Source organism: Schistocerca cancellata, chromosome 2 (assembly GCF_023864275.1).
Source record: "Schistocerca cancellata isolate TAMUIC-IGC-003103 chromosome 2, iqSchCanc2.1, whole genome shotgun sequence".
Classification (NCBI taxonomy): domain Eukaryota; kingdom Metazoa; phylum Arthropoda; class Insecta; order Orthoptera; family Acrididae; genus Schistocerca; species Schistocerca cancellata.
The window spans coordinates 399,920,963-399,941,811 of NC_064627.1; the positions used below are offsets into that span (position 1 = coordinate 399,920,963).

General features: G+C 40.7%; 1 protein-coding gene across 3 annotated transcripts in view; it reads left to right on the forward strand.

Annotated features, from left to right (window-relative positions):
* LOC126161832 (protein takeout-like) overlaps positions 1-20,849 on the forward strand; it is a 181,677-nt gene that overhangs the window by 107,156 nt on the left and 53,672 nt on the right. For 2 of the 3 annotated variants that reach the window (XM_049917936.1, XM_049917937.1), the window contains exon 2: positions 20,353-20,445. The exons of the other annotated variant lie outside the window; for it this stretch is intronic. In XM_049917936.1, coding sequence (XP_049773893.1) covers positions 20,353-20,445 — 93 coding nt within the window. The remainder of the gene's footprint in view (positions 1-20,352; positions 20,446-20,849) is intronic. 3 annotated transcript variants of the gene reach the window in all.

Here is a 20,849-nt window from a genome sequence, read left to right on the forward strand (position 1 = left end):
AGCTGTACGTGTTACTAAATCGTGGGAAAATGAGATAGGCTTAACTGATTGAGACATAAGAAATGTTGAGAGCAATTACGGAATGAGCACGATGGATCTTCGGACATCCTATCTACAAAACTTCGAAAGACTTTGTTAGGTGGCAATGATACCAAACTGACTTTTATTATGCAGAGAATACTTCATTCTGAATTCCGAAAACTAAAAGAAACATTTAATCGCGAAAAGTGGTAATAGCGTCAGAGTGCATGTACTAAAATAGATACCGTGAAAATAAATTCTCCTTGCACTGAAATCGAACTTATTTGTATTTGTGATGACTAACAAAGAAATAAATCTACTTCTAAGTTCTCTGATAGTGCCACGTAACTGTATAAGGAATTTCATGCTTAGAGACATTTCACAAGGTGAAGCCGTAATTAGAGCAAAAAAAAAAAAAATCATTCAAGTTACCTGGATAATCATTAATGGTTGATAACATTGTGGAAAATGTTTTCTATGTAGATCAAAATAATATCTCATTGGCCTAAATGTAATAGAAGTTCAGGAACGGGAAGTAAGAGGAAGAGCAGAACATTAGCTTTAGCTACAATTAACAAATAATAGTTGAAATAGATGTCTGAAGAACTTCCGATAATTTGGATGCCTTTTAACTTTTTACAAGTCGTTGCCTATAGGGACATTCTTACTATATTAACAGGATTTGTTGCAAATGTGAAAAAGAGATAAAAACTTGTGAATTACACAAGAAAGTGAAAAAACAAAAGTAATTAGTGGTGAACCAGCAACGACCCCAACAGAACTGGCTATAAAATTATCTACTGTCTGACAATTAAGTTAGAATTCGTCGTATAACGAAATGAGGTCATGTGATTAAGACTGAATCTGGGACCACTAACGTAAACGGAGGGAAAATGTGGACTTGCCGCTGAATTTCCCTACTGAGATTTAATATGTTCCCACAGCACAGTGTTCAGGAAACTTGACAGTAACTTAGTGATAAAATATAAATAAATAAATGAAGATCGACAACGTTTTATTCGTTATGTACACAAAGCACTTTACATATGTCAAAACTATGTAAATATTTTAAGTCTTTCTTGTTCTAATTCAGTTTATTAATCAGTTTGAACTTGTAATTACATGTTTTTCTCAACCAAATACTTTTGTAAGTGATGAGATATCTTCCGTGTTGTTGCTGTCTTCAGTGTGAAAACTTGTTTGATGCAGCTGTCCGCACTAGCCTCTTCTCTGCAAGCTTCTTCCTGAAACATTGCTCTCCCTCTACAATTTTCCACCGCCAACTTCTCTCCGTTGCAAAATTGGCGATTTCTTGGTGCCTCAGAATGTGACCTATCAATTGCTTTCGCTTGGGCTTTATTAATCTATTTCGCTGCCCAAATTTGCGAAACACTTTTACTATTTTTAACGTCTCATTTCCTAATCTACTTCCCTCATCATTACCTCATTAATTTCTACTACAATCAATTACACTTCTTGTACTTTTACTGATGTTCAACTTGTTAGATGCTTACGATACGTTATCCAAGCCACAGGACTGCTCTGCCAAAACTTTTGTCGTCTCTGACAGAATAATAATTTCATAGACGAAATGCAAAGATTTTATATCTTTTCCATTAACTTTAATCCTCTTTCCAAATTTCTCATTGGTGTCCTAGATCACTTGCTCGGTATACATTCTGAATTACAAAGGTGATAGGCTGCAACATTATTTCACTCCTTTCTAAACTACTGCTTCTCTTTAAATCTGTCGAGCATCAGAAGCGAGAACCACATGTTCGAAACATCATTTACTATAAAACAACTTAATCATGGAGTGAATTTAGTGAAAAATTTGGCAGATCAAACATCAGTGTCAAACAACGGATTTTACAATTATTTAATCACGGTCTTGAAACGGGCAAGACCTTAAACATGTGGAGGAGATCAAAGGTAATGGCGCTATTGAAACCTGGGAAAAACGAAGACAAACCGAGAAAGTACAATCCAATAGTGTTCCTCTGCCGTCTGTGTAAGCTATATCAATAAATTATTATAAATTGTATAACAAATATCGCCGACCGAAAGCTCATTCCCTAATATGCTGGATTCAAATCCGGAAAGCATGACCAGTCAGATCCTGTCACTTGCACAACACATACAGAGAGGCTTTAAAACCAAACAGCTGACAGGTGTAGCCCTGGTAAAGCTTTACGTATGACACCGTCAGCCATAGACTGCATAGACTGCTCATGAAAAATCTCTACAATACATTTAAGGAACGTCATTTCACAAAAATTATAGAATCTATATTACAAAACAATTTCATGTAACGCTGGGGGGGAGGGCAGGAAAAGTCGATTGCGTGAATAAAAGATCGGTCTCACCCAGGGGAATGTCCTGACCTCCATTTTTACCTAATCTATACGCAAATGATCGACTAACAACAAAACGTACAGTTTCTTGTATGCCGATGATCTGACTATTACTGCACAATGAAAAAACTTTGAAGAAGTAGAAGGACACTTGAAATCTCTCTAAATAGTATGTCTGAATATTACCAAGAGAATTCCCTCAAACCCAACATTTCAAAGGCACAAGACCTTCGCTAAAAACGGGCAAACAGAAAACAGAACGTCACCTGGAATGGTAGCAACCTGGGTGTCGTGCTAGACCGATCATTGGCATACAAGCATCGGTGCGAGAAGACGTGTGAAAAGGTTGCCACCAGGAAAAACATCTTGAGAAAACTAACGAATAGTAAATAGGAAGAAAGACCTCCCTCGGGCATGGGTGTGTGTGTTGTTCTTAGTATAAATTAGTTTAAGTGGTGTGTACGTCTAGGGACCGATGACCTCAGCACTGTGGTCCCTTAGGAATTCACCACATTTGAACATTTTTGACATCATCTACAAAGGTTGCAAATGCTCCACGAGTTGTACTCTTAACGACCTGTGGCTTGAGAAGAAAGAAGCGCTCACGCGGCCCGTTATTGGACTGAAAAACTTTAAAATAAATTTCCCTGGTACGAGTCTACCCCTACTACTTTCAGCAGTTAAAAGGGTGTATCCCGGAAAATATTATCAACACCTTTCTCGAAATCCACAAATGCTACAAAGCATAATCGTAATTTAGCTATTTTCAAAGTATTTTCCAACGTAAATCGTAGGAACAGAACTTTCTCGAGTCCCTACGTTAGTAAGGAAGCCAAACTAATCTTCCACGAGGTCAGCTCCTACCAGTTTTTCTAGTTTCCTGAAAATAATTTGTCTTGGTTTTTTTTTTCAAAGATGCTTTAAAATGATGGTTGGTGATATTCGTGTCTGCGCGCTGTTGCCTTCTTTGGAAGTGGAATTATTACATTCTTTGTGAAGTAGGAGGTAATTCCGCTCGTCTCATAAATCTTGCATATAGGGTGGCATATTTTATGGCAGACTCTAGAAAGCTCTCAGTAATTCTGGTGACTTGTTTAGAAATAGGTTTTTTAGTGCTCTGTCCAATTCTTCAAACAGTGTCGTAGCCCCCTCCTCTTCTTCCCTTTTCGCAAAATTATCTTCAAGTTGGTTTGCGTTGTATAGCCATTCTATATATTCCTTACACATTTCAGGCCCGCCTTCGTTTCTTAGTACTTGTTTGTATCTGAGCTCTTGATTCTCGTACAGCTTTTCCTCTTTTCTCCAAAGCTGTCTTTAATTTTCCAGTACGCTACAGGTATCTTTCCTACAGTCATACAAGCGTCTGTAGCTTTGCACTTCTCCTTTAGCCATTCGCCATTCGTACTTTACCATTTTTCACTTTCTGTCGAACTTATATTTAGATGGCTTTATTCTTATTTCCCTCCTCTTACTGTCTTCTTATTTTATTTTCTTTCATCAGTAACATTCAATATCTCGAGTGTTGTCTAAAGATTTCTACTGGGCTTTGTCAATTTGATAATCTGTTATCTTCAGTATTTCATTATTTAAAACAACACATTCGTCTTGTGCCGTGTTCTTTTCTCTCGTTTCAGTCAATCGTTACGTAAGCCTCCCTTTGAAACTTTCAACAACCACTGGTCTTTCAATTAATTCAGATCCCACCCCCAGAATTTCTTACCTTTCTGCAGTGTCTTCAGTTATAAATAGACAGTTCATAACACATAAATTCTTGTTAGAGCTGCCATCTCCCCCTGGATATTTTAGCAGTTTAAAATCTAGTTCTTACTATTATATAATCGTTCTAAAACCTATAAGTGTTTCCAGGTCCTTTCCAAAGAAACTACTTCCTTGCATGACTCTTAAACCAAATGTTACCAATAGAATTCCCTAGTATATGAGTCACATGGAAAGTCAACTGAAAGCACTTTCCAATATAGCAGTTTTAATTACCACTTCTAATGATGAAATATCTTAATTCTTCCATATAACTGTGCCACTGTCGACAGTAGAATATTCCAAGTGACCTTTGTGCAAAAATATTAAATTAAATCTATCAAAGAAGTATTTGAACTTTTAGATTCCAGGAAGCATGTTATTCCCTATTGGTAATGTTATTTTCTAAAAAGTTATGATAATACACTTACCACTTATAATTTCTTATCTTCATTACAGTCAGTGATCACAAAGAAACTGTTGCAGGACAATCGATTTCGGTATAAATTGAGCATTTTTAGATCTGAATAAAGGAGACGTCATGTTATCCCAGTACGATCAGACCAAGGTGACATAGTCATAAGATACGAACGAAGTTAGCTTGTGAAATACTATAGTGCATGCCAGACCACTGTGCAGGGAGAATCACAATGTGAACGGCGTTGTTCTGTGATTAATTTGTGTTATTATTTTGCTGCCATGACATGACTGAATAGTTTGAAACATTCAAATCCACTAGAATATGCCTGCCTTGGAATTGAGATTATTACAGATTTCTTGAAGCTATTCGCCCGTACCATATATCGAGCACAGAGGTGGAACTGTTTTGTCGTGATTGGTTCTGCCACGTACCTTGTTTGAAATTAAGTCTTTCAGTGCTCTGCCAAATTCTTCTCACAATGTCACGTCTTTTGTTTTATCTTCATCAGATTCTTTTTCCCCTTCCATACTGTCTTCACGTTCCTTCCCTTTGCGTAGCTTTCTTTATATTTCTTCCACTTTTCTGTCGTCTCTTCTTTGCGTGGTATTGGCTCGCCATTCAAGCTCTTGTTATTCATAAAGCTGTTTCTCTTTTCCCCAATTGTTTCTTAGTTTTTGTATGCATGATGTCTATCTTGCCTATAGCTTACGGCTTTGCATTTGTTCTATAGCCATTCTTGCCTTATCAATGTTGCGCAGAAAATAGTGGGAGTGGTAAATAGTCTCAAAATGAACAAGGCTGAAAATTGATTTCGACAGTTTCTGCCAACTTCACTTGACAAAATAATAAAGCAAATATTGCTTTACAAAAGGAGATAGTACACCTTACACTAAATATCCTCTTTGCGAGAACTTAATTAATGCAATGCATGTCACCTCACAATAAAATGAGTACAATGAATTAATCAGCAAATCTGTAGATACTTAATACACCACTGCAAAGAACATCAATCAAAATGGGCTGTTACGTCAGAGGTCAGGAATACTAGCCCTAAACTAAAGAATCAAGTGCACAAAAATCTCTCAAAATCTTAAACTGATTCAGCAGCCCAAATAGATCTTAGCAAAGCGGAGTCCACGCGTTGCTGGAGTACAGTGACAAGAAAAACGGTTTAGTAGGTGCAGAAAATTTAGATCAAAGTGTAAATAGCTGTGATATATAAACGCTCCCAGGGAAGCTAGTTTAACATACAACACTCCAAGACAGAATATTTCAGGATAGCAGAGTTGGACTTGCAATGGCACCGCCCCTGAGAGAATCATACACAGAATAATACTGAATGATCCAATTGCTAGGGCACAATTAAGGAGAACCACAGCCCAAGCACAAGATCAGTTTTCGCGTGGATGACCACTCTCCCTCCCTCGCACCCCTCTCTCCATGCCCTCTCTCCCTCTCCCTCTCCCTCCCTCTCTATCTTTCTCTATTAGCCGCTACCTGATGCCCGGTCCACACTCCAGGCTGCCCCACTGCGGGCCACGCAACTTGCAGCTCCATCTGTGCTGTGCGACCGGCATCACTGTCTCACTGTCTTCCTTCCTCGCTTCCTTCCTTGCTGGCTCTCCGACTACCTTATTCCAGTTGCTCAGCGAGCAAGCACCAGATTGCATGGTCTGCCCGTTTACGGGACGGACGGCACTAGGGATAACACCTGCAATCCACAACAGAACGCCATGTGGCGGTCATTCGCCGTCAACGGAATGAAGCCCACCGTACTCCTGCTCCACCTCTTGCCGCCCAGCCGCGACTGCTCCGTCCAGCTCATCCGCAGGCCAATCTAAAACCCGTCCGGCTCGTGTGCTGGTAAGCCCAACACCCTCCAATCCAGCACCGGCGGCGTGCATCTCAGACAGCGGTGGCGCTGTCTACCGGTCGCTTGAGCTGGCCGCGCCCTCTAAGTGGACGCATTATTCGATACGCCCAGCGAGGGGGTGGGAATCTGATCGTACTATAATTCACAGCACACTATCTTTCATTTAATGTCATTCCTAATTTTTAATGTCTCATCCCTTTCTCATGCTCCATCTGTTAAATTTTGTATCTTCTCCTTTCGTAAGTTCAACTCAGTGTCTCGTTCCTAATCGAAAGCTATGACTGGTCTTATGTATTTTCCTATTGAATCCTCTTCTGCCCCATTATTTCATCTCTCATGGCAACATTTTCATCTTCCACGATAATTATACCGAAGGAAAAAAATCGCAACGCGAAGAAGGAGATGTGCAACATTTACGAAAGTGGGTAGGTGCCTTTCTACATCCGAAAGATGAGATATACTCTAATCGTAAACCAGTCGCATAAGAGTGCATCTAGTAGCACCACACTGAGAATGAAAATCAGATTTGCTTTAAATACAGACTGTAAGCGTCGCGAGCGTTAGTTACCTTTGGGATTGGACGTGGTGAGCTGATGTTAGTCCAGAACGTCTTTGCAGCAACAAAGCAACACCACGAACTATTCCAAATCGGTTACTTCAAGGACTTCAGATAAGTCACCAAGTCCGGAAAGAATCCCAATTCCGTTTTACAAAGAGTACTCTGTGGCAATGGCATCTTACCTAGCTTGCATTTATTGCGAATCTCTCGTCCAGCAGAAAGTCCCAAGCGATTGGAAAAAAAAGGAAAAAAAAACGCAAGCAACTCCTGCATATAAGATGGACAAAAGAACGAATCCACAGAATTACAGACCAGTATATCTAACATCTGTTTGGTGCAGATTATTTTGACATATTCTGAATTCGCATATAAAAAAATTCTTGAGACCGAGAAGCTTATGGCTACGAATCAGCGCGGTTTTTGAGAACGTCGTTCTAAAACAGCTCGTCCTTTTCTCACATGGTATGCTGCGAACTATGGATGAAGAGCAACAAGCAGATTCTGTCTTTCCAGATTTCCGGAAAGCGTTTGACATGATGCCACAGTGCAGGCTATTAAAGAGCATATGGAAGAGGTTCACAGATATGTGAGTGTCGCGAACAGTTCTTAAGTTATAGAACCCAGTATATTATCCTCGAGCGTTCATAAGACACAAGGATATCGTCAGGAGTTCTCCAGGGAAGTGTGATACAACCGCTGTTGTCCTCTGTATACATAAATGTTTTGGCCGACTGGATGAGGAGCAGTCGGCGGTTGTTTGCTGATGATGTTGTGGTGCGAAGAAAGGTATCGAAGATGAGTAACTCTAGGAGGATACAAGATGACTTAGAAAAAATTTCTAGTTATTGCGATGAATTACAGCAAGCTTTAAATGTAGAAACATGTAAGTTAATGCTGATGTATAGGAAAAACAAACCAGTAATGTTCAGATACAGCATTAGTAGTGTCCTGCTTGACAAGTTGTTGTTGTTGTGGTCTTCAGTCCTGAGACTGGTTTGATGCAGCTCTCCATGCTACTCTATCCTGTGCAAGCTTCTTCATCTCCCAGTACCTACTGCAACCTACATCCTGCTGAATCTGCTTAGTGTATTCATCTCTTGGTCTCCCCCTACGATTTTTACCCTCCACGCTGCCCTCCAATACTAAACTGGTGATCCCTTGATGCCTCAGAACATGTCCTACCAACCGATCCCTTCTTCTGGTCAAGTTGTGCCACAAACTTCTCTTCTCCCCAATCCTATTCAATACTTCCTCATTAGTTATATGATCTACCCATCTAATCTTCAGCATTCTTCTGTAGCACCACATTTCGAAAGCTTCTATTCTCTTCTTGTCCAAACTATTTACCATCCATGTTTCACTTCCATACATGGCTACACTCCATACAAATACTTTCAGAAATGACTTCCTGACACTTAAATCTATACTCGATGTTAACAAATTTCTCTTCTTCAGAAACGCTTTCCTTGCCATTGCCAGTCTACATTTTATATCCTCTCTACTTCGACCATCATCAGTTATTTTGCTCCCCAAATAGCAAAACTCCTTTACTACTTTAAGCGTCTCATTTCCTAATCTAATACCCTCAACATCAACCGACTTAATTCGACTACATTCCATTATCCTCGTTTTGCTTTTGTTGATGTTCATCTTATATCCTCCCTTCAAGACACTATCCATTCCGTTCAACTGCTCTTCCAAGTCCTTTGCTGTCTCTGACAGAATTACAATGTCATCGGCGAACCTCAAAGTTTTTATTTCTTCTCTATGGATTTTAATACCTACTCCGAATTTTTCTTTTGTTTCCTTTACTGCTTGCTCAATATACAGATTGAATAGCATTGGGGAGAGGCTACAACCCTGTCTTACTCCCTTCCCAACCACTGCTTCTGTTTCATGTCCCTCGACTCTTATAACTGCCATCTGGTTTCTATACAAATTGTAAATAGCCTTTCGCTCCCTGTATTTTACCCCTGCCACCTTTAGAATTTGAAAGAGTGTATTCCAGTCAACATTGTCAAAAGCTTTCTCTAAGTCTACAAATGCTAGAAACGTAGGTTTGCCTTTCCTTAATCTTTCTTCTAAGATAAGTCGTAAGGTCAGTATTGCCTCACGTGCTCCAACATTTCTACGGAATCCAAACTGATCTTCCCCGAGGTCGGCTTCTACTAGTTTTTCCATTCGTCTGTAAAGAATTCGTGTTAGTATTTTGCAGCTGTGGTTTATTAAACTGATTGTTCGGTAATTTTCACATCTGTCCACACCTGCTTTCTTTGGGATTGGAATTATTATATTCTTCTTGAAGTCTGAGGGTATTTCGCCTGTTTCATACATCTTGCTCACCAGATGGTAGAGTTTTGTCAGGACTGGCTCTCCCAAGGCCGTCAGTAGTTCCAATGGAATGTTGTCTACTCCGGGGGCCTTGTTTCGACTCAGGTCTTTCAGTGCTCTGTCAAACTCTTCACGCAGTATCGTATCTCCCATTTCATCTTCGTCTACATCCTCTTCCATTTCCATAATATTGTCCTCAAGTGCATTGCCCTTGTATAGACCCTCTATATAATCCTTCCACCTTTCTGCTTTCCCTTCTTTGCTTAGAACTGGGTTTCCATCTGAGCTCTTGATGTTCATCCAAGTGGTTCTCTTATCTCCAAAGGTCTCTTTAATTTTCCTGTAGGCAGTATCTATCTTACCCCTAGTGAGATAAGCCTCTACATCCTTACATTTGTCCTCTAGCTATGCCTGCTTAGCCATTTTGCACTTCCTGTCGATCTCATTTTTGAGACGTTTGTATTCCTTTTTGCCTGCTTCATTTACTGCATTTTTATATTTTCTCCTTTCATCAATTAAATTCAATATTTCTTCTGTTACCCAAGGATTTCTACCAGCCCTCTTCTTTTTACGTACTTGATCCTCTGCTGCCTTCACTACTTCATCCCTCAAAGCTACCCATTCTTCTTCTACTGTATTTCTTTCCCCCATTCCTGTCAATTGTTCCCTTATGTTCTCCCTGAAACTCTCTACAACCTCTGGTTCTTTCAGTTTATCCAGGTCCCATCTCCTTAAATTCCCACCTTTTTGCAGTTTCTTCAGTTTTAATCTACAGGTCATAACCAATAAATTGTGGTCAGAGTCCACATCTGCCCCTGGAAATGTCTTACAATTTAAAACCTGGTTCCTAAATCTCTGTCTTACCATTATATAATCTATCTGATACCTTTTAGTATCTCCAGGGTTCTTCCATGTATACAACCTTCTATCATGATTCTTAAACCAAGTGTTAGCTATGATTAAGTTGTGCTGTGTGCAAAATTCTACCAGGCGGCTTCCTCTTTCATTTCTTAGCCCCAATCCATATTCACCTACTACGTTTCCTTCTCTCCCTTTTCCTACACTCGAATTCCAGTCACCCATGACTATTAAATTTTCGTCTCCCTTCACTATCTGAATAATTTCTTTTATTTCATCATAGATTTCTTCAATTTCTTCGTCATCTGCAGAGCTAGTTGGCATATAAACTTGTACTACTGTAGTAGGTGTGGGCTTCCTATCTATCTTGGCCACAATAATGCGTTCACTATGCTGTTTGTAGTAGCTTACCCGCATTCCTATTTTCCTATTCATTATTAAACCTACTCCTGCATTACCCCTATTTGACTTTGTGTTTATAACCCTGTAGTCACCTGACCAGAAGTCTTGTTCCTCCTGTCACCGAACTTCACTAATCCCCACTATATCTAACTTTAACCTAGCCATTTCCCTTTTTAAATTTTCTAACCTACCTGCCCGATTAAGGGATCTGACATTCCACGCTCCGATCCGTAGAACGCCAGTTTTCTTTCTCCTGATAATGACGTCCTCCTGAGTAGTCCCCGCCCGGAGATCCGAATGGGGGACTATTTTACCTCCGGAATATTTTATCCAAGAGGACGCCATCATCATTTAATCATACAGTAAAGCTGCATGCCCTCGGGAAAAATTACGGCCGTAGTTTCCCCTTGCTTTCAGCCGTTCGCAGTACCAGCACAGCAAGGCCGTTTTGGTTAATATTACAAGGCCAGATCAGTCAATCATCCAGACTGTTGCCCTTGCAACTACTGAAAAGGCTGCTGCCCCTCTTCAGGAACCACACGTTTGTCTGGCCTCTCAACAGATATCCCTCCGTTGTGGTTGTACCTACGGTACGGCTATCTGTATCGCTGAGGCACACAAGCCTCCCCACCAACGGCAAGGTCCATGGTTCATGGCTCCATGTCATGCATGCAATCTCTGTTTTACAACTACACTGAAGAGCCAAAGAAACTGGTACACCTGCCTAATATCGTGTAGGTCCCCGCGAGCACGCATAAATGCCGCAACAAGTCGTGGCATTGACTCGAATAATGTCTGAAGTAGTGCTGGAGGGAAATGACACCATGAACCCTGCAGGGCTGTCCATAATTCTGTAAGAGTACGATGGAGTGCAGATCTCTTCTGAACAGCACGTTGAAAGGCATCCAAGATGTGCTGAATGACGTTCATGTTTGTGGAGTTTGATGGCCAGGGGAAGTGATTAAACCCACAAGAGTGTTGCTGCAGCCACTCTGCAGCAATTCTGGACGTGAGAGGTGTCGCATTGTCCTGATGGAATTGCTCAAGTCCGTCGGCATGCACTATGGACATGAAATGATTCAGGTGATCAAACAGCATGCTTATGTACGTGTCACTTGCCAGTGTCGTATCCACGCGTATCACGGGTCCCATATCACTCCAACTGCACACGCCCCACACCATTATAGAGCCTCCACCAGCTTGAACACTCCCCTGCAGACATGCAAGGTCCATGGATTCATGAGGTTGTCTCCATACCTACACAAATCCATCCACTCGGTACAATTTGAAACGAAACTTGTCCGACCAGGCAACATGTTTCCAGTAATTAGCAGTCCAATGTCGGTGTTGACGGGCCCATGCGAGGCTTAAGCTTTGTGTCGTGAGTCATCAAGGGTACAAGAGTGGGCCTTCTACTCCGAAAGCCCATATCGTTGATTCGCTGAATGGTTCGTACACTGACACTTGCTGATGGCCCAGAATTAAAATCTGCTGCAATTTGCCGAAGGGTTGCACTTCTGGCACGATAAATTACTCTCTTCGGTCCTCGTTGGTCCGGTTTTAGCAGGATCTTTTCCCGGTCGCAGCGCTGTCGGAGATATGATGTTATACTGGAGTCCTGATACAGTATCCTCGTGAAATCGTCGTACGGGAAAATCCCCACTTCTTCGCTATATGTGAGATTCTGTGTCCCATCGCCCGTGTGCCGCGTTCAAACTCAATTAAATCTTGATAACTTGCCATTGTAGCAGCAGTAACCCATCTAACAACTGCGTGAGACACTTGTCTTATACAGGCGTTGCCGACTGCAGCGCCGTATTCTGCCTGTTTACATATCTCTGTATTTGAAAAGGCATGCCTATATGAGTTTCTTTGGCGCTTCAGTGTATGTAATCCATGTGAAAACTTACGATTTATTCATGTCTCACCCGAGTACACAAGATTCATTTATGATTCGTAAACCGACTGTTCGTTATGACAGAAATAAGTTCGGTGCAAATATCTTCTAAGCGGCTTCATCTTTCATTCCTTTCCCTAGTCCATGTTCTGCAGTTTTCCATATCGTCCTTTTCCTGCTTTCGATTTCCAGCCCCTCATCACAATTAAATTTTTGTCGCGTTTGATCGTCTGAATAGTTTCCTTTACCTTATCATAAATATTTTTAAACATTTTGTCGAAGGCATATACAGGGTGATCAGAAACACTATGAAAAGCCTGTAAGTGTGTTGCAGGGAATTTTTTGCTTAGAAATAATTATTAAGAAACAGAAACTCGATACGTTGCTCCGTGTCAGAGTTATTTAGTATTGAAGTTAAGTAATTCTGCTACCTAGGCAGCAAAATAACCTATGATGGACGGAGCAAGGAGGACATAAACAGAAGTGTAGGACTGGCAAAATAGTCATTCCTGGCCAAGAGAGTCTGCAAGTGCCAAACATAGGTTTTAATTTGAGGAAGAGATTTCTGTGAATGAGGTTTGGAACACAGCATTGTACTGTAGTGAGATATGGACCCTAGGAAAAACAGAACAGAAGAGAATCGAATCCTATGAGACGAGATACTATAGAAGAATGTTCAAAATCGGGTTGTCTGATAAGGTAAGAAATAAGGAGATTCTCCGCAGAATCCATGAGGAAAGGAATATGTGTAAAACACTGACAAGAAGAAGGAACAGGATGACAGAACGTGTGTGAAGACATCAGGAGACTGGAGTTAGAGGGTAAAACCTGTAGAAGAAGAGAGAGATAGGAATACGTCCAGCAAATAATTGAGAAAGTAGGGTGCAATTGCCACTCTGAGATGAAGAGGTTGCCACAGGAGAGGAATTCGTAGCGCGACGCTTCAAACCAGTCAGAAGACTGATGACTAATCTACCTTCAAGATATCCACTCCTGATTACACGTCTTATACCGTCCCAGTCCTATTGGATGTGACATTCCATTCTACAACCTGCATAAGAAAAATTTTTGCCTGTGATGACAACATCCTCCAGGATAGATCCCGCGGAGATATCAACTTGGGACTATACTAGTAAAGTAATATGGCACGAATAGCTGAAAGACTATGCAGTGCAGGTTTAGCCGCCTAACTGGGAAGGTTTTCCCCGTCCCTCGAGCTTGCAGGCGCCTTCCCTTCACGAAGTATGATAAGTGTATCTGTTTCGTGTAAGTGACTGTAAAGTGAGTGTGTGTGTGCGTGTGCGTGTGTTGGAAATGATTAGAGCAGTGAGACTGTGAAACCTGTGGCCCACACAGAGCCTACACGTCTCAAAGTTCACTAACTCGTCCGCTGAGCTTAACGTCCCCATACGACGGACGGATCACAGTGAACAGTGTCGCATTGCCTAACTTTATGAGACACTGCGGAGAGGTTTTGGAATTTAATCCAGGACACTGGCGCAACGATTGGTGTACAAGGGCTTTGCGCCACCATCCCTCCCGGCCCCTCTGCCAAAAGCGTGCGGTGTACGTGGACGGTCACACATCCAAGATCTGGCCATGCCTGACGGCGTTTCGGTAAGCTGGATCCACTTCGCCACGACCGATGACTGGGACTATACCGCCTCCGCAATATTTTCCCTGCGATGATGCTATCACCATTGTATCACACAGTTGAGACGCTTGCTGTCAGGAAATACAGTGGCTGTAGCTCCCCCATCCTTTCCGCTGTTTGCAGTATCAACATAAAGAGGTCACATTGACTGATGTTATAGGACCAGATCAGTCAATCAACCACACTGATTCCCTTATAACTACTGGAAAGAAAGTTGACCCTCTTCCGGAACCTAATGTTGGACTGGCCTCTTTCGATGTGGGTGAACCAATGGTGGAGCTACCTCTATTGAGGAACATTTGCCACCTTACCACTGCAGGGAGTGAGGCGTAAGGTGGTTATCCTATAATAATGTATTAAATTCTGGACACAAGAATATCCAGAGTAAGGGTTGGGGTTGGGTTGTTTTGGGGGAGGAGACCAATCAGCGAGGTTATCGGTCTCATTAGATTAGGGAAGGACGGGGAAGGAAGTCGGCCGTGCCCTTTGAAAGGAACCATCCCAGCATTTGCCTGGAGCGATTTAGGGAAATCACGGAAAACCTAAATCAGGATGGCCGGACGCGGGTTTGAACCGTCGTCCTCCCGAATGCGAGTCTAGTGTGGATATCCAGAGTAACACTAATATTTGCTGATACTTGGTGCCGTGCTAATAATAGTCTATTCTGTAATCATACTGTTTCTTAGGTGGCTATGGCTGGCATTGACCCACGTATATTCCAGTATGAATGTAAGTAGCAATACCCTTATGTGAAATTTCCAAATGACCTTCTTCTTTTCATTCAGAAAAAAGGACCTGATTTATAAGTCTATATGTATAACGTATTTACAAGTAGATATTACCTCGAGACTTGGATTAGAGAAATCATATTTCAATATCATCATTATTCATTTCGTTATCTACATGTCTGTTACAAGTCTTTTGCTAGCTTTTGAGGGCAGTCAACTGTATTCACCCACGTTGTCCCTGCTTGTTTCCTATTGTTATCTACCTACTGGTATGTGGGCAAACGTCTCACTTTTATTATATGTTGGTATCTAGGAAAGAACTTCGATGGTCATGTAGTTTCTAACGCCCTGATTACAAGTCCTTTTCAGTTTCATTATGATTTTAACTACAGACTTCCGCTGCAGCTATGTCTATTTCTGTGACTTCATTGTTTTCCGCTGCTCAAATTTGAAATATTATGCAAACTAAGAATTCATCTCTCACCGAGAAATCAAGTATTTTTAAAATATGCAAACTCTGTAATCTTTCAGTTTCATAGGCGTCAGATACATACTGCCAAATCCTCTGTTTAGTTCACCAAAAGCGCTTCATCCCATTCCCACTAAAGGGTTTATATATTTTCTTGTCCATGGAAGCACTGTCTTCATTTACTCTGAACACTAAAAATTCGTACGTTGGTTATTTGGCTTTACTGACAACATGTGTTCTTTGTAAATTATTGTAGTAGCGTTATAATTGATTTGGACACTAGTTCCAAACAATACATAGAGGTATTACGGGAGTAACCCGTGAACTGAAATGGGAAGACGTTCTTTTCGTGAAACGCCATTAATAAAGTTCAGAAAATCTGAATTTGTGATAGACTGCAGAAGGATCCTACTGCCACCATCATAAATTCCGCAAAAGGATCACGAAAACAAGACAAGAGGGATCATGGTTCGTACAGGAGCATATAGACACTCGTTTTCCTCTCGCTCCATTTGCGAAGGAACAAGAAAGGTAATTAACTGGATGGTGGAGTAGGGAGCTGTATGCAGATGTAGATATAGATCAGATTCTACGAATCGTTGTTCATGTTGATCTGCGCTGATGAAAAAGAAGACAATGTCATGTTCTAACAGAAGTGCTTCATGTATCACGTTTCCTTAATCGAAATCACTTCTTGATTTTCCAATTTTAACAATTTGCGTACCTGCTGTAAAGTTGTCAAGTAGAATTCTTTGTGTGAGTCTTCTCAGAAACATGTATTTCACACTATATGGATGAATTCTTATAGAAACTGCAACACAGCATTGGCTTATACAATCTTCCGTGTACTAACAAAGCTTGAATCTATGCGTCTTTTCCCAAGCTGTTAGTTTCACGTTTGTTGGAACTATGACAAATCTTTCTTTAAAACTCCTAATCCCAGATAAAGCAGAATCGATACTCATATCTCTTTTATAGCTGATTACAATTTTACCGTATACCTAGTAAATTACTGACAGGAAGATGACATTTCTACATTTCTTGTATCGTGTCTGCAGCCTTCCTTTTGAACTAACATAATTACAAAATTTCCCCAAATACGAGTATGATAGGAAGTCTTAGCCTTGAGAAATTCTTTACATTATTTTGCAGGACTTTTTGTATTAGTTTTGCTTCAACTTCAGTCATTTCAGCTAAATTTCTCATATCATAGTACTTTTACTCTTCCCTGCGCATCGGGCGGCTTCAAGCTCCTCTTATGTCATAGTTTCCGGAATTATTTTTGCAGTGTTTAGTGCGCCTGATCTGTATGTTGAACTATACAAACATTGAAGAAAATTTTCAAAAGATTATCCAAATTACTCTGTTTGTTATTGTGCCTTGGGCCTTCTTAACGTTACTGAAGTTTCTGTTTTGCTGTAAGTAGTACCATTTTCAATCGTTTCGTTTACGAAACCTTCAGCGTATCTTCCCACACTTTTATCTTTATTTTAGCACGTGCTTTAATGTGAGTATATGTCCCTATACTTATATTGTCGTTGAAGGTATATCTGACTTTTCACCGGATGAGTCTGTTCCTTTTCAGCTTTGTTTCTATTCTCTGTCTGCATCTCCATGCTACAGTGGAATTCAGAAGTTGTTAAGGACCATTGTATGATGCGGAACACCTCATATGCTATGTGCACTTACACATTATTTCTGTTCAATTATACACAAGTCCATTATCATTTGTATTATTCTGGATGTATATTTGATGACAAACATAAGGTGCTTCTGGGCTAGCTCCAAAACTACACTCTCAATAATTTTGTTTTTGTCATAGTCCCACACTAAACCCCCCAAGCACGATCTTGCAAGCTTTCCTATCACTTACCAACTTCCGTATCTCTTTATATTGGTCTTCCACCTTTTCATCAGAATATGCTCATTTTTGTACATCGACACTAATGATTCCTATATAATACATTTCTTTACTTTTTAAGAGAAGTCTTGATGTATATTCTGAGATTTTTTCAATACCTAGAATATTGTTTCGAATTTTCGTGTTTACTAGAAATTTTACAACTTCATTTTGGTCAGCCTATTTCTTATGAATAAAAAATGTGATCATATTTTAATTCTATTGGGTCTTATTTTCTTCGTAACAATTATGATAACTCTAGAGTTTTCCTAAAGTGTCTCCAAATAAAATGTAGTACAAACAGTTCATTTGCTAATCTCCCTGGCGTTGTTTGCATGTCCAAAACTACATGTATCAAGATGTGTACACAGACGTTGCTGGGCATGACCAGTAGCCTGAACCTGTTGCTGGGGTTTCATCAGGGAGTTATTCCCAATATCGTTTCAATCCACGTTGAATATTAATGTCCCAGTAATTTACAGAAAGTCAGCAACGTCTCCAGAAACCCTTACCCATGGTGCATAAACCTCCTAAGTCCTAAAGACCTGACGAAAGAAACGAATAGTATTTGAGCTAGCGAGTTCTATGTTCACACCAGTCTCAGCTAAGTGCTGAGTACTTACAAATCTCACAGCCAGGGATCAATACGGTCAGTCAGTTTGGTGACAATGTCAGCAGAGTTTTAATTTAAAAATATAAATTTAGCAGCCTGTTTCAATTTTTAGTAATCGAAAGTACGTATATTTAGTCTCCAGGTGAGCGATCAATCCAGATTTGTTATGCATCAAGTGATCCTTCAAGATTGTTCGTCTTAAGTTTGCTAACAGCAAAGCGACATGAACGTCTGGACTGAAGACTAGTATACGTCCACGGTTGGTTTTTTTTGTTTGTTTAATTCTCACCAACATGTAAGAGACCTCCACCTAATTCTTAGCACATTGCCCCCTGACAATATAAATTTGTTTATCGTTATGTCAATTGCTTTGGCAAATTTAATTTTGATCTTTTACATAAAGCTACAACTTGCTTTAATGACTGTTGTCTTGTTTAGCTTTTAAGCAATTACAAACTTATTCTTCCAGGCACTCGTTATATATTCAGTATGGTGCTTACAGTTCTCATGATCTGTTTTTTCTAAATACAAACTTAGTCACGAATTTGCAATACAAAGTTTATCCAGTTATAATTTGTGGCCGTAGCTTCATCTTATATTCAAGTTACAGAGTCTCTTTAACCATAGAGACTGATTAAATTTAAGATAGTTGTTGGTTCATTCCAACGTATGAATACTGTATTAAACATATACACACGTCAAAGAACGTTTTGCATCACCTCAGTTCCGAGAGTATGAGAAACTGTACAGAAAATTGGAATTGAGCTCAACATAAACATCATTTCCGCCATTTTAATTGCTCATGAAAACGACACGTTGCATGTTATACTACAATACAGCGAGACCTTCAGAGGTGGTGGTCCACATTGCTGTACACACCGGTACCTCTAATACCCAGTAGCACGTCCTCTTGCATTGATGCATGCCTGTATTCGTCATGGCTTAATATCCACAAGCTCATCAAGCCACTCTTGATCCAGATTGTCCCACTAGTCAACGGTGATTCGGCGTAGATCCATCAGAGTTGTTAGTGGGCACGTCATCCGTAAATAGCCCTTTTCAACCTATCCCGGGCATGTTCGATAAGGTTCATGTCTGGAGAACATGCTGGTCACTCTAGTCGATCGATGTTGTTATCCTGAAGGAAGACATTCACAAGACGTGCACGATGGGCGAGCGAATTATCGTCCATGAAGACGAATGTCTCGCCAATATGCTGCCGATATGGTTGCACTGTCGGTCGGAGGATGGCATTCACGTATCATACAGCCGTTATGGCGCCTTCCATGACCACCAACGGCGTACGTCGGCCCCACATAATGTCATCCCAAAACAGCAGGGAACCTCCACCATGCTGCTCTCGCTGGACAGTGTATCTAAGCCGTTCAGCCTGACCGGATTGCCTCCAAACATGTCTCCAACGATTGCCTCGTTGAAGGCATATGTGATACTCATTGGTGAGGAGAACGTGACGCCAATCCTGAGCGGTGCATTCGGCATGTTGTTAGGCCCATTTGTACCGCGTTGCATGGTGTCGTGGTTGCAAAGACGGACCTCGCCATAGACGTCGGGAGTGAAGTTGCGCATCATGCAGTCTACTGCGCATAGTTTAAGTCGTAACACGACGTCCTGTGGTTGCACAGAAAGCGTGATTCAACATGGTGGCGTTGCTGTCAGGGTTCTCCGAGCCTTAACCCGTAGGTAGCGGTCATCCACTGCAGTAGTAGCCCTTGGGCGGCCAGATGGTGGCATGTCATCGACAGTTCCTGTCTCTCTGTATCTCCTCCATGTCCGAACAAAACAACATCGCTTTGGTTCACTCCGAGACGCCTGGACACTTCACTTGTTGAGAGCCCTTCCTAGCACAAAGTAACACTGTGGGCGCGATCGAACCGCCTTATTGACCGTCTAGGTATTGTTGATCTACAGACAACACGAGTCATATACCACCATCCTGGTGAAATGACTGGAACTGATGGATGTCAGATCCCCTCCGTCTAATAGGCGCTGCCCATGCATGGTTATTTACATCTTTGGCCAGGTGTAGTGACATCTCTGAACAGTCAACGGGACTGTGTCTATGGTACAATATCCACATTCAACGTCTATCTTCAGGAGTTCGGGGAACTGCGGAGATGCAAAACTTTTTTTTGATGTGTCTATAATATCCAACACATGTGCCTAATTATAAAATTTTTCCAGTAGTTTGTGTTCTTTAGTTTCGTATATTATCTTATTTTTTGGCAGAAATTGTGCATGTTTTCGAAAATAAAATTATACCTCTGGGTATTATAAATTGTAATAATTGTTTAGTACCCTCAGATAAACTGTTAATGGGTGTGTTTTGAATGTATTGTTTTCTTTTTTGCAAATACCTTTTAAATGACAGTGGGATTGAATATACAGTATGCTCTAACCTTGTTTATCTGCATCAGCAAACTACCAAAATGGTAATTTATTATCTTATCACATCGAAGTAATGTTGTTCTTATATCGTGATCGACCCTTCTGTTTCAGCACAATACATCAAAGCATGCAGCGAGAAGGATCCAAACATGAGTGAATGTGCACTGAACAATGGTCGCGCTGCAATTCCCTATCTGGTGAAAGGTGAGGGCAGGCAACAGAAAGCGCCGAAGAAAGTGACATTCTCGCTATGGGGAAATGATAATGACATGCATTACAAATAGATATAAAGGCTTTGCTGTATTTTCTGCTTTTACTGGTTCCACTCAGTTGAGGTCAGGGCTGGATGATTAATTGCTATAACATACTAGCAGCAGTAAAGATAATTATGAATTATTTGAAAATTAAAAATAGTAACAATAGTAATAATATCAGGTATAGATCAAAGTACAGAATCTAAGGACAATTTTCAAAAAAATCTATTTCACTTTAAGTGGTTTTAAATTTATGCATTTGAAAATTTGCCAGGTTGTGCACTAACATAAAGACAACGTTCGCCCCTAAAGTAAGGAGCAGGGAAAGTGGGACTTCACTTGGTTTGCCTATAT